General features: G+C 32.5%; 2 protein-coding genes across 5 annotated transcripts in view; one reads left to right on the top strand and one right to left on the bottom strand.

The window, feature by feature from the left end:
- The window catches only part of GAPcenA (GTPase activating protein and centrosome-associated), a 37,960-nt gene extending 36,236 nt beyond the window's left edge, over positions 1-1,724 (top strand). For 2 of the 3 annotated variants that reach the window (XM_023162432.2, XM_023162431.2), the window contains exon 14: positions 410-1,724. In XM_023162432.2, coding sequence (XP_023018200.1) covers positions 410-715 — 306 coding nt within the window. In that variant the 3' untranslated portion in view covers positions 716-1,724. The remainder of the gene's footprint in view (positions 1-409) is intronic. The other variant, XM_023162433.2, reaches the window with a different exon arrangement.
- A 2,165-nt stretch (positions 1,725-3,889) lies between these two features.
- LOC111507166 (glutathione hydrolase 7) overlaps positions 3,890-15,280 on the bottom strand; it is a 51,328-nt gene continuing 39,937 nt past the window's right edge. For both annotated transcript variants that reach the window (XM_074173018.1, XM_023162434.2), the window contains exons 3-8: positions 7,898-8,049; positions 5,511-5,693; positions 5,191-5,339; positions 4,829-5,138; positions 4,331-4,599; positions 3,890-4,281 (exon numbers count right to left, since the gene is read on the bottom strand). In XM_074173018.1, coding sequence (XP_074029119.1) covers positions 4,109-4,281; positions 4,331-4,599; positions 4,829-5,138; positions 5,191-5,339; positions 5,511-5,693; positions 7,898-8,049 — 1,236 coding nt within the window. In that variant the 3' untranslated portion in view covers positions 3,890-4,108. The remainder of the gene's footprint in view (positions 4,282-4,330; positions 4,600-4,828; positions 5,139-5,190; positions 5,340-5,510; positions 5,694-7,897; positions 8,050-15,280) is intronic.

Raw genomic sequence — 15,280 nt, 5'->3', positions numbered from 1 at the left:
TATTGAAAGCACGTTTTCCTCACTAAAACAATCAGAAGGTGACTAAGAATCGGTCTGTGGCTCACTAGAACAAAATTGCTGTCCCTCGACGCGCGTTTCTTTTACCAAGTTAGCATCATCAGAAGATGACTCAGAATCAGTCTGTGTGTCTCAGTCATCTCCTGATGATGCTAACTTGGTTAGTGAAACGCGCGTTGTGAAACAGCATTTTTGTTCTAGTGAGGGAAAAGTGTTTTCAATTATTATTATCATTACTTATTATAAATTAATGTTTATTCGAAAAATATTTAAAATCATATTTTCTGAGTTTAGTATAAAATTAGTTGATAGTTTTTTCTTTTTTTATTCAACCATTTACTGATAAATATGTTGAATCTGCTCTTTAATTTCTTCAATCTGTTTTTTGTAGAATTTGACCCATCAGTTGAGAGCAGCAGAATTGGAATTCAACACTGCAAAAAATAGTTGGCCACCTTGGCTCAGTAAGACTTTAACTTCAATAAAGGAGGTGGCAAATAAAAAGGATTTTCACAATATTCCAGTAGCCCACTCGAACATTCCAAATACTACTCCAACTTTCATATCTCATGTCAATATAGTCAGGAGAGAAAGTGTGCCATTAAAACATGACAAATTTAATAAAGAATCTCGAAGAGAATCTGTGCCTATAATCAAAGATTCTCAGAGTTGTAGCAGCTTGAAAGGTCACCACTGATCTTTGATATTATTCTGCATTTGTATTTTTTCATTTGAATTCTCAGAATATTGGTTAAGTTACCATGACTTTCATGATACTGATATTATTTTTTTAGTGTTGTCAATATTTATATTTTATTTTATTATGTTTCATTTTCAATTTCAACTAATCAATAATAGAGACAGGATGCACTCAATTTACTCTCTATTCTTAGTATTACCATAGTAAACTTCGTTTTCTATTCTCAACTGAAGTTTTTACACGAATGCTTTTCTAATTTTTTACTAAAATAACTGATTTTGAAATAGAATGTATGCTTATGAAATTATAAACTGATTTTGAAATAGAATGTATGCTTATGAAATTATAAGCTATTTCATCTCCTTTTGTCTACAATTTTTGCAGAATAATATTCCTCTGAAATATGTTATTTTGTAAGTAAATTATGGTTATTTTAATACTACTAAACGTGCATATATTTCTATAGAATCCTCATATATTTGCGCACTTCTCAATGCAAGTTGCACTAGTCAAAAATGATCACGTAATAAAAATAAATTATGAAGTGTTTTATTTTAAAAATTTCATGATGAAAACCAGATAAATGTCCCTTACCTTTGCTTTCATTGTGAAAATTCACATTTTTTTGCCAGTTTGTATTTGTCTTGCGAAGTCTGGTGTTTGGGATGCTTGTTAAAGTTTTGAATATTATACGAGCCATTACTTAATTTTTTTTCTATCTTCTAGAGTAAACTTGATATTAAAAGTTATGTGCATCATCTGGACTCTCTTAGTGTATTGGACCTCTACTAAGACTTATTCGTAACTTTCAACATGAAAAAATAAAGTTTTTGTATATATAAATATATTGATGGAGTTGTGTGTTATAATCATTTGACATGGCTTGTCTTAAAATATATAGCCATATTTTTTAGTGATATAGTTTTGTGATAGACATTTTAAGTTTTTCTTTAAGTTATTTATGTAATGTTAGTTTCCTCCATAAAATATATATGCACCAATTTCATGTTTAGTTATTAACTTTCAGATACCCACTAAAATATTCCTGGACATTTTTGTTCAATGTGATAGGTTGAAACTCTGCTAAAAAGTTCATGAGATCACGATAAACAAAAGTTCTCAGCAAGAACTTGTTAATTTCATTCATTTCAATGGCAAGGTACAAAGTCAGGTTTACAAAATTTTAATGTAAATAAATTGAAATTAAAACTAGAGTTGAGATACTTATGATTATTTTTAAATACAAAAACAATTTAAGGGTAATCAAACTTTCCTTTCATTCCCAAGGGGAAGAGTAAAATTTGTATTGGAAGGAACTAGCTGAGCATGTCTGAAATCAACCACTACCGTTGGAATAGATTCAGGAAGATAGATTCCCACCTTAATGCTATCACGTTGATGCTGTCATCTCTGATATATTAAATTCAGCCAGGGAGGCTTTTCTCCTCTGATTTAGGTGAATCAGGTTGATACTGTCTTCAATCTGATACCCCGTGAATAGGAATTCTTAATTTTTGCACAAATGTTTTTGTTAGGCAAAGAATGTATGTCATTAGCTAAATTATACAATCAATTATTGTCAAAAAAGAAAATGATGTTTTTATTAGATACTTTCTCGCCCTCGAACCCCGTGAATGAAGCGTGAACAGGAATTCTGTATCTTATGAAAATAAACTACAAAGGTTAGTTAAAGTTTGCAATGGACAGAACATTCGTTAAAGTTCAAAAAATATTTTAATGCTGTATTTTTCCAATAAAAATTCAAGAGTTCTAGACACCTCTGATACTGCTAGTAATAATAATTTACACTAAACATTAATATTGCATCATGTAAGACGTACCTACTAATATTTTACACTATGCATTGAATTTTCAATCTTGTAAGAGTTATGAGCTATCATCAATAAATTGATAGAACCTATCATCAAAATCCTCGAAAATAATGAGTACACTTCAGTCGATCTAATTGACATCATTTCACCTCCTCTAATATATTTCTGGAGAAGTTGAACTCCTATAACTTTCATCAGGAGGATATTGACATGATCTGATCATATTCCAATTTGTCAAGATCAAAAATATACATCAAATTCCAGACCCCTTACTTATGGTATACCTCCGGCCTCCAGTAGCTAGGTACCTACTGCTAGCTTCACCATAGTCTAAATGTGGACTGTATGTAATTGAAACCAACTTTGATCCAATTCTATCATGTGTCAGGTTTTAGACTCGGATGAGACTGCAAAACTAAAGAACAAATACAGATGTTACAATAAGTCATTCTTATGAAAACTAACCTTCATCATGCTAGAGGGCCTCAAAAAGCCTTGATGGAATAAACTACCATGCTCCAGAATTTACCTTCAAGGCTCAAATTATAAGACATTCATATTTTATCAATTTCCACTTTATATAGGAATGTAGGCTTTCACGGCTGGCATCAATTTTTTGGTTGGTTTCCGGGTTTTGCCGTGATCTTCTTCAACTGAACTTTATTCAGTTGACACGTTAAGAAAAGTACTTCAACTACGCCACTACCGCAGTTGTAGTTTAAACGTTTGGAGATTATAACCGAAGAAGACCACGGCAAAATCCGGAAATCAACCAAAACATTTCCACTTTTTTAACAGAGTTCATAAAATTAGATAAGTTCAAAATATCTGGATAAGCGTAGATTACCATTACCTGAACATCATTTAAAAAAGTATACAAATTGAAATCAGGCCTCTTGTGGGTCGTTTTCTTGAAAACACCTTCATTAGTTTCATTGTCTTTTTGGAACTAATCCGGGAAGCAAATTTTTTCAGACTGCAAATCCTTAATTTGAATATTTTTCATAGTGACCATCATAAAAATTTATGTTATATCAAAATTCATGTTATTTTTCTCGACCTTACTCTACGTTAAATAGATCTTTAATTATCTATTTTATTTGTGTTTCAAATCATCATAAACAACAGGTAGAATATTTGATGTTAATATTTTTAAACATTATCTTTTTATATTAGGTACATGAGTATGAAACCATTGTTTTGAATAATTAACAAATAGTTCAATAGATAGTTTTGAAATTTCAGTATCAAAAAGTTTATAAGAAATCAACTGAACTGAAGCAATCAAGAATTAACAATAGTGTGAGCTAATAAATACATGATGAATGAAAGTACATAATGTCACTGTGTTTTAATTTTATTAGTTTAAACTGTTTATAACAATGTAATAAATATTATTTACTAATTAAACAATAAATAGTATATTCACAGCCAGAGAAAATCATTTGTAAAAACTTGAGTACAATCATTAAAGAACTATTAAGTACTTAGTACAAAAAACATGAAAGCATGAATTTATTAATAAAAAATGCCACAGCCAAAGTGCCAGTAGAATGTTTCAAAATCTAACAGCGATTCCCCCGCCTCTACTATCAGAATGGGAGCTTAAATTATCCTTGACTTTTTCTACAATATTAATACTTTGGTATGGTTCAGCCACTGGAATTGGATCAGGGGTTATCAATTTGAAGTATTTTATCGTTTCATTACTGAAATAGGGGGAGTGTGCTCCTAAAAAATAACAAATAAAAAATGTTACAAACTTGAGTAATAACTTTACTTTCAGTTCCCATAGTCCCATTGGTGAGAATATAAAATCTAGGCGCTTCAATGCTTTCGGTGATATTTTCATTTGCTGTCAATAAAGAAGTTATCATTTCAGTTGATGATGTCAAATCATTTGCTCCAAACACCATTCTTCTGCCACATATCAAGATTCCATCAGTTACTATCATAGCTACTCTGCTACTTGGTTTTGTTTTATTTTTAACATCCAAAACATAGCCATGTGCAGTCATTTCACCCGAACCAAATAATCCATACATACCACTAAAAATTATATGAAATTATACCTTATATAACAACAATATTATTATAGCTCGCACATAGACCAAACTTTTACTTCAATTTTACTTTTTTTTAATAATAAGACTAGTATTGGGACATTCATACACTGTTGTTAAAAAAAAAAGTAACACAACCATTTAGGGCAAATTCAAGGTTTTCATTAATGAAAAGTGAAAGGATGGTAAGTGAGTGGTGTATGTTATTAACTTACGTTACAAGAGATACATATTTGTCATCCTTATCAATAACAGCAACATTAGAAAAAGTACCGTGATGGAATTTTAGGTCCATTTGATTTTCAATAAACATTGTTTTGGAAATATCAGCCAAATGATATAAATATTCTGGTTGCTGACTTTCCTCTTTGGTGAAATTTAATTTTGCAATTTTGTTCAAAGCAGATCCCACCAAAGGTCCAATAGAGGTACTGGATGGAACAAACACATAATGTTTATTGAAAGTCACTTGATTTGCTTGGGTTATTTGTGGTCTATTCATTTCATTCAAAAAGTTATATAGTTCTGAAAAAAAAAGTTATTAAAATGATGATAGAGGTCAATAATGGATTTATACCATCTTCTGATATACTGGAAATTTTATCAAGTGTTGCAGCTAAATATTCTTGCAGTAAAAGTTGACCTGGTTCTAACTGACCATAGAGATCCTCGGATTTTGAAATGGTAATTGCTTTAACCAACATGGGTGAAACCACATAACCTTGTCTTTGAACAAACAATGAAAAATATCACTTCATTTAGGAGAGTATACCCTTGTAAGTATCAGAAACTATTTATACAAAGTATCTTATTCAACTCATATAACTTCTATTCTATTACAAAAATAGTATAGTAATAAGTATGATATAGGGGTAATCTATATAACGCCAATTTTACCTGGCTAATAATGCAGCAGGTTCCACTAAATCTTTCCATGGTAATCTTCCAAAATGCTTATGTGTAAAAGCTAATCCTAGGATCAATCTGGGCAAATGTTCTGAAACTGCTGATGAATCACTGAAATCTATCACATTTGGTGGGAGTCTTGTTTTGTGATCGTAAATCAATAAATGGCCTTCTCTGTAAAAAAAAATTAACGAATAAGATGCAAGATCTAATTATACTTTATATATTCTGTTTTTATCTGTTGAATTCATAGTTTGAATATCTTGAAATGTTAATTATGAGTCCCAGTTCTTTCTTTTCATTTCATTAGTTCCGCTAACTGCTCTAATGATTTTTTTGTTGCATAATGAACATTAATAAGGTTGTAAATAATTTTTTTTCTATAGATATGTTCATGGGAATTGTTCAACAAGGTTGACATATTTATTTTACTTATATGTATATAAGCAATGCCAGAAATACCCTTAAGGTTCAGAGAGTGGTGCCTGTGCATATTGAATTTAAATTTCTATAGATTATATTTGGAAAGATGACTTGAAGAATTCAGTGTTACTATCTTCATTTGGGTTTAAAGGCCGTCGTAGTTTGGAACTGCATCCTAACGTTTATTCATCTTGATGATTCACCAATGGCTGGTGATTTCTAGTTTGTAGGTTGTATTTATGTTGACTCAGGTAGTCTGCCACTCTTGTTGATGCCTTGCTATTGGCCGAAGTGTTATTAAATGTTAATGACGTGATATTGCATTGCACTGTTGCCACTTAAGCATCTTTTAGTATGGCATTCCAAATTCGGTTAAGCGTTACCGCCTCCTCTTTTCTGTTGTAGTTTTCCGTAAGTTTATGGATTTCTATGGCTTCCCGTACAAGCCGATTGTGGTATCCATGATCTGGGGCAAGTAGTTTCAAATCTTCAAACAATATCCTGTGATCTCCTTCAGTAACCGTGTGTTCCGCTACTGCCAATTTATTTATTTGACCTAATCTAGTTTCTGCGATGTTCGGATTACCTGAGTCAACACAAATACAACCTACGAACTACAAATCACCAGTCATCACTACAAATCACCTCTGAAGAAGCCAGCCACTCGTGCCGGCGAAACGTTAGCATGCAGTTCCAAAGTAAGACGGCCTTCAAACCCGAATGAAGATAATAACACTGAAAATCTCGGCCGCGAAAGCCTTAACCAATTCACTCGAATAATTTATTCCACATAAAAGGTTGATTTTCCAAATAAAAGAATTTCTGGAAGGAATTGTTTAAGAAGTTTTGAACCTCAAAGCAATGGGCAGCTGTAGTTCCCAACTCCTCATTTGATGTTCCAGAATAAAAAGGTTGCATGTAATGTTTGTTTCCAATCAGACGGATGGTACTGATAACCAGCAGATTAATCGACACAGGAAAGTCCATAGTACTCTCGCATGTCAGGTTCTAACAGTTTCAGCTTCTTAAAAGAAATCTAACAGCAGAGTTTTTCATCATTAAATTCTATTCAATTACCGTCGCCTTGTTGGTCGGGTTGTTCTTTGGGGAATATCAGTATTTTTGACAAATATATTTGAAAAAAAACTTCTTTCTTTGAGAAAGATGTGGAGTCATAAATGTTTAGTTAGTGAACCCTCAGGTCAGATACTACCAAGCATTTTGATAGCACAACACCTCAATACCCTCTGTGACTTTGGTTCTCAACTGAATTATGGCAAAGATAGATGACAGCAATCATACTGATGGTCATTTAAGATGTGAAGTATTCAGTCATAATATAATATTTTGATTTTTGGGAAAGAAAGTTTTTGGCTTTCTACTACTCCATCTTCATACAAAAAAATGTGGGAATCTTCCAAATAAAGGAAGGAAGTAATCAATTTGAAAATAAGTAACTCTATACGTGGATGTGTAGATCATGCAAAGAAGCAACTTTCAGTCACAAACTGGAAGAAAGCCCTCCTGAAACAGCTATTTTCATATAAACATTGAATTACATGAGAGAAAAAAAATTCTTTCGAAATAAATACTTTCATATGAACACTGAATTATACAGAAGATACTTTTCTCTACTCAGCAAGATCTACACATCTATGTATAGAGTTACTTATTTTCAAATTGATAACTTTCTTACTTTCTTTGGAAGATTTCCACATTTTTTTGTATCAAGATGGAGTAGTAGAAAGCCAAAAACTTTCTTTCCCAAAAATTAATCACTCCTAAAAATATAACCCCTTCAATTCAATATTTTAATGTTTTGAAAACTTGGTAATAGTGTTTTGAAAAATTGGTAACAGTGCTTAGAAAAAATTGTCTCCTGTCTAATAAGAAATAATTTTAAAGCAAAAATGACATATGTAAACTCATTTGTTGTATTAGCAAACATAACTTACGCATCAAGCCCAGTAACATGAGGCGTGACAACTGACAAACAAAAGGCACTTGCTATAGCAGCATCTACTGCATTTCCCCCATTTTTCAAAATTGTAGTTCCTATTTTCGAACATTCTAAACTGTCTGTAGCAACACTACCATGTGGCACTACCTGTAAAATAAGGTTTATTATGAGACATGCCTTATACAATGCAGCCAGTGAATTTCGCATCATATTGAAATTTTTTATTAATAGCTCCATTCGAAATTTCACTTTGACTTATGTTTAGCTCAAGATAATAACAATCAATGAATGAAACTTCAATTTAATATTCAAGAAATACAATTCCTATTGATTGAGCTTTCAGATTCAAATTAAAAAATCTGCAAAGATATTCAATGGACTTGTCCAGTGTCCTAGCAATAATATATGTTTAACAATATAAGCAAAACTACTCTCACAAAAAAAAATACTCATATATAGAAGCCAGAAAATGTATAATCATATGCCACCAAATTTCAGAGCAGAAACCAATCTGGCTAATCAACTGCTCCAAGCAAAAATAATATTCGTTGTCTGTTTCACTAAAATTATGTAAGTCAAGATTGCTATTCCAAAATATGGGATGTTATATGTGTGAAGAATACAAAATTTGCATATTTATGAAATTTTCGGGAGGTTTGCCTAGAATGTCAAAGAAATAAAGGATAAGAGGTTAATTAAAAAAAAAAATGATAACAGCATTAAGAAAATTATACGATAAGAGAGCACTTTGAAATTGAAGGATTTACGGCCGATAAAGTACCATTATTTGCTGAAAAAGATCTTCTAAGGTACTGAAGAGAGAATTTTCTGAGGTGGTAATTTACTTTCAAAATGATATAAATACCAATTTCGTCATTTCCAAGGCCAATTCAGTTAGGAAATAATGTGAAAAACAGTTTAAATATCTATTTAATTCCTTCATCATTGAAATTCAAGTTTTTAATTTTAATTTCTGCAAAAAATAAAACAATTCTATTTGATAAATTAATATTTTCCTTGATTTTGATTGCTTTCCTACTTCCAACGCGGTCGCTTTTTATAATAACCAAGGTACTGAGGAAGAATAATAATTAGAGTTTTAAAAATGTGATCCACTTTTCTAAAAACAGGGAGAATTTTGGACGTTTCAACCTCCCTGTTTGACCGAAACTAGAATCTCTAGCATAGCATAAATCTAAAACAATCACTGCTTCCATACACCAGGACTGAAACATTCTCCCCGACGCGATTTTCACGTGGTCACAGAAGATGAATCAGACTAATATCAGAGATTAGACTAAATTAAGTTATTTCTTGATGGCCTGGATGGCCTCAAGAAGAGTGTTGCAGATCTGGTGTGTAGGCGTAATGTTGGTTTTGGACACTGTAGTATTTCAAAGAAATTATCAAAAGTATTATGTTTAAAATCTGTTTTTCCGTTAATCAGCTGTCGCCCCCATACGAACGACAACTCTCAGAAGTTGAGAAACTAAGGACTAAGGACTAACGAGGTCTTACCTTTTAACGTGTGATTCCTAATACGGTATTAAAAAAACACTTTGTGTATTTAAAGTAACGACACCCCCGAAGAAGTCATGGCGAAACACGTGTTGCGTTTTTGTAAAACTGTTCGTGAAAATCTCACGGTAGAGTGTTTTTTTGAATACGTTAGTTATGGATTTTCATCAAGTATCGGCCAATTTCATCATAGGTATATCTAAAGAAATCATCTTTTATCAACATGAAATTAAACAGTGCAGATATCTTCGAAAAAAACTACTGGACTTTATTGAATAAATAAAAAGGGTTATATTTTCAGGAGTGACTAATTTGGCTTTCTAATCGTGTTAGAAATCACACGTTAAAAGGCAAGACCTCGTTAGTCCTTAGCTTGCACAAGTTTCTCAACTTCTGAGAGTTGTCGTTCGTATGGGGGCGACAGCTGATTAACGGAAAACAGATTTTTTTTAACAGATTTTCTATGTGAAGTATTTTCTATCTGAATCAGTCACAAATCTCAATTTACCATTAATTTTTAAATTAATATTTATCCAAGGTGAGATTATCATATTCGAATTAAAAAAATGCTACATTTGTTTTCTTTACATTAATGCAAAAACATTTTGAGTGATATAACGATTTCACATCATCCAACTCTTGGGCTATGTTCGTTATTAGTTCGTTTTTTTCTCTTCTATGTCGTAAAACAGTGAAAAGTGAGATAGGAGAATTAGTTGTATCATTATTATATTCATATGAATGATAATAAATTCTTTATTTTACCATTGATATGATACAGGTATAGAAATGGCCAGGAACACAATATGCCATTGCTATTGATGTATTCAAAAACACAAAAATTATTTTGTGAAACTGTTTAGTGAAAATCTCACAATGAAGTGTTTTTGAATACGTCAATAGCAATGGCAAAAATTATATTGTAAAACTGTTTAGTGAAATCTCACAATAAAGTGTTTTTGAATACGTTAATTATGGATTTTCATCAAGTATCGGCTAATTCCATCATATAACTATTGCTATCACACGATCTACAATAGCAAGGTACACATTCTTCACTTGTGTCTATGGGTTTGTGTTCCATGTCATGTATTGGTAGTGATGTACGTTTATAATAAAAAGGCATAACACTGCGGTATTTTGTCGTTTATTTGAAATATAACGTTCTCCATTTCATGCACAAATAACAACTTGTGCCACAAAATAATCAGTAAATAAAGAATAAAATGTAAATATTTCAACATCTTGTGGTTTTCCAGTATTATTCAAATCCGGTCCTAACAGTCTTTATGTAGGGCAGGAAAGCTTTTCCATTGACATATCTATTTCTCTCTTTCCTGAACTGTGTTCCCTGATTTAAATCTGCTTCACTACATCTATTCCCTTTGAATGCATTTTTTATCACGCTTTTATTAGCTTCACCTGTATGTATGTCTGTATATTTGTTTGTAACTCTCCTTTTCATTTCATATTTATTTCCGTTTGAATTCTCGGGATCTGTATTTGACAAAATTATCGACATTATTGCTTGATCTATTCGCGGCCAGATGGCGCTGCAGGTATTTTTTTTATTGACGCGCGAGCCTGCTGCCTTATTTGTAATCCTCCTTTGAGCTCCTGTTGCCTTCTTTGGGCTTGGTAGCTGATTTTCAGACTCCCTCTCCGGAATCGGAAAATATCAATGGTCATTTTTCTAAACAATATACGGCTGATTGATCCCAAAGTTTAGATAAAATAAATATAATTTAAAAAGACTACAAAACACGTTTTATAGCATACGAAACTAAAAAATGAAAAAATATAGTTCAAAAAACTAAAAAACATCGAACTGAAAAGTTAAAAATATAAAAAAAAATGCTCAAAACAATAACGAACGAAAAATACTAATATTTAATACTAGTATTAGTTCGATGTTTTTTAAAAGCGTGTTTTTGAGCGTGATTATTTTTTTAGATATAGGTACATTAGTTAATAACCTAATTTTTACAAATTATAAAACAACAATAAAAATTAATGGGCGCTCCGGGGCGACTTCATTGATTCCAATGGCACATTTGCTTTTTCAGCTGCAGGCAAACCCGGAAAAACCTGCAGCACCACATCATCGGAAGATCTTGGTCCTCTCTCTCATAAAACAAAATGTAGGGTGTCTCCAGAGGCTCCAATAAATTCAATACATCGCCAGAACACTTCGTGACTATCGTCAAACTTAAACCAGTTTTTCATAAATCACTCGAAAAGCTACTGTGCTAGCGAAACATGTGATATATTTTTCAAATAAAGTTTGTGGAGATCAAATCGTGAGGTGTATTTTTTGAAATTACTATGAATCTTCATCAAGTAACGGCCCAATCATTCAGAAAATTAAACCAGTCCGTTTCGTCTTTGACCAAGGCGTAATAATGACCAAATTCAATGCCAGAACCACAGTGAACAATGACTGCATGAATATTATAATAGTGGTCTGCTAGATTGAAGTGTTCATCTATTTGGAACCATCGAAAGAGTTTGGTGCTTCCGTCAGAGGTTGAGTCTTGTTTGAAGATCATCAGTGTTTATTAGATTGACTGGTGCCTCAGCTATACTTGTTTCCTTAAAACAGTCAGTTATTTTGGCGCATGTTTGGCAATACAGTCGATCATCACCTGTTAAAAATTACATTTTCAGATGATTTAACAATAAGCTTTGTACGGACCTTCTTAACGCTACCTCTTTAACATTTACTACAAAGTAAACAAGTGAGGATTTTTTCAGCAAAAGATTTACAAACACAAGACAAGATGGACTGCATGGAATCATTCAATCCAGAACGGTCAGGAGTATTGATTCTGCTATTATTTTGCCCACAAAAAGTATTCAACAAGAACCCCGAGAATTCAGAACAATCCTCTTGTTGTCCTAACGAATATCTAGAGAACTTCAAAGACTCCAGGAAATCGGTTGGAGGGAACGATGATACATTCTTACAAAACTGCAGCTGCATGAAGAGGTGTTTGAGTTTGGTGAATAAGTAGGAAACGTTCTCGTTCATCGTTAAAACCTCGTTCTTAAAATTCTTTGTCATAAACAACATTTGTGAAATGATATACATGTAGCAAGTGTTTCCTAAATTATCTAATCCAATATTCTTCTCAAAATTTTCGGGACAACTCTCACTGATTCGTAAGGTAGAACATGTTTCACATAATCTGCATAAGAACCATTTCTTAAGCTGCGATCGATCCTTCCAAGTGATGAAGGGTTTTGGCTCTTGCTTCATGAAGCTCTTCCACTGAAAGGGAACCGGAACCACGAATACTGCAACTCATATTTGGGGGACAAGAATGACCTAAGTCTATTGACCGTACTAGATTTATTCAGATAATACAGTTCTGTGGAAAAAATCTCACAGATACGTGTCTTGGTTGGTGGTTGCAGTTTTTACTCAGCTACCTGTCTGTGTGCATGAGGAGTTTCCTATACACTTCAAGAACTAATTTCCCAACTTCATGTCTGTTCACTGGTACACCCAAGAAGGCGATCGTTCCTTGGGTTTCCCCTTCCATCCTTAATTGTATTTTTTGATTGAGGTCAGATATAAAAGAAATTCTTTCAATTGCTCTTTACCACGCTGCCATACCATGATCATATCTTCTACGAAAAACAGCGAACAATATGGTTTCTAAGGCCTGTTGTTCAAATGTTTTCATGCACCACAGCCTTTTTAGTTTTTCAATGATAACTTGAAATTAACTCTGTTCACCTTTCTCAAAATCATTTGATATTATTGGTGGGTAAGTACATTTGTGTTATATTCTGTGATAATCGTTCGGAAATTGATATTAGAATGGTAATGTAGATTGAATGGGGACCATTTCTATAATTCTCATTTTATCCTTATCAAACGACATTAAGATGAGTGCAAAGTGCAATATAAGTTTCTGTTACTCAAAAATGCAATGCAATGCAAAATGCATTTTTCTGAAGGATAATTAGAAAACAATCTTGAAAATTTAACTTTTCAATAATCCAGTGAGTAAACACAAGAATATATGAATATTTGCTCTTCAGTTGTTGAATACTTTGATACAGACTGTAGAATACTTTGATACAGGCGTTGATAGATCAGTAAGTTTTTATGTTTTAGAAAAACTGGGTATATCCTAATTTAAGGCTAGTTCTCTGTCTGTTTTTCCGTTAACCAGCTGTCGCACCCCTACGAACGACAACCCTCAGAAGTCGAAACTTGTGCGAGCTAAGGATTAACGAGGTCTTACCTTTTAACGTGTGATTCCTAACACGGGTTACATTTTTTGAGTATATATTATAGTTTTCTTTGCTTCGGAGTGATCCCAACATATTTTTTTTATTTCTGTGGAACATTGCTAATATATGAGGTGTTTGCAATGCCATTTAATCGCAATAAAAGGCAGTATTTGCTGTACAAACTGTTCTTAGTGGTATTATAAAGAGTGTGCAGAGCTTTCAGCTGAAGATTTCATTTTATATTTTGAACGGCAGAAGGCCTGTTTCTTCATTGAAAGCCTCCACGACCCAATCCTATTTTCTTTCTTAAATGAGGATGATGAACTATTTTCAAAAGTTAGGTTTTTAATAGGTTGATGAAAAAGCATATTAAAGTGATTGATGGGAAAATGATTAACCATAGCGAAGATCACAGTCAAATAAGTTGCCTGCATACATCATCTTAAAAAAAAAGAATTTATTTGCATACTAATGAGCTTTTTATTATGTTGAAATGAATGGATGTCCAGTTGCTAATGAAGAGGCTATTTTGAAGGAAGTCCCTTAGCACATTCCAAGAGCTAACAATTTAATTGTTTTTAACGTTTCTGAATCCAGTAGTCAAATCTCAGAAAAAGTGTCATATAACACTGGAAAAAGTGATGAGATTTTGAGAAATGTGAATGTCCATATTCATGATGTCAAGGTTGTATGCCCAAAACAGGGAAGTCCAGCTCCAGATTAAGACCAAGTAGTCATAAACTCTCAACTAACGGTACAACACGCTCTTTGTTAACAAGCGGAAGATATCTGACTCATATAATAGCCCCTTACAGAATACCAAGGCAATAACTACAATATGCAACAGTAAGAAACGAGCTCAAATTTCTGTAACGAAAAAAAAAAAAACTAGTTAAGGCTAATGTAGTGTCAATTTACTGTTAGAATGCTGGCAGTTTGCGAACAAGGCTTAATAAATTTAGCCAGGTGGCAATCAGGTCTAATCTAGATGTAATTTTGTTAGTTTAGACTCAGCTTCATAATGGTTTATTTGATGCGAAAATTAATTTGGGTCAATATAATAATATTTTAAGAATTCATTGTAACTATGAAATGTGTGATATGGATAGAGTTGGTGAAGTCCTGATAGCAGTTAAGAAAGGTTTTGAAGCAAAGCTAATTACTACTGATTCTCACAATATCGAGCAAATCTTTGTGAGAGTTGGCATTAGGAGAAAGTTTATTATAATTGATTTGGCAATCTTCCTTTTAAATCTGCTGTAAATTCGTATATTAATCACCGTTTGTTAGTTGAATAGATATCTAACTCATATACTGATAGCATTTACTTGTTTGGTGACTACGCGGTTGATACTTTTTACAATATAATTAACAATGCCATCAATCTTTTGATTCCTCTAAGGAAGCGAAATTTTCAATATCTCCATCATGGTTTTCTAATTAGCTCATTCTAGGTTAGGTAAAAGTTTGCAAATGTCCTTATAGGACGAAACTGCAGTAACGTTAGTTTTAGTGGTAAAAAAAATAGAAAGTTTCAATTCTCTTTTCTTCATCACATGAATTCTATAGTTATAGATCTCTACGACTACTGGGTTTCATTAGTAGGAATTCTATT

This window comes from Leptinotarsa decemlineata, unplaced genomic scaffold (assembly GCF_025532065.1).
Source record: "Leptinotarsa decemlineata unplaced genomic scaffold, Ldec_3_MD MMD2_tig00000199_RagTag_RagTag, whole genome shotgun sequence".
In the NCBI taxonomy this organism is placed as follows: domain Eukaryota; kingdom Metazoa; phylum Arthropoda; class Insecta; order Coleoptera; family Chrysomelidae; genus Leptinotarsa; species Leptinotarsa decemlineata.
The sequence above is the reverse complement of the archived record's forward strand: the minus strand, read 5'-3'. Positions and strand labels throughout refer to the sequence as shown.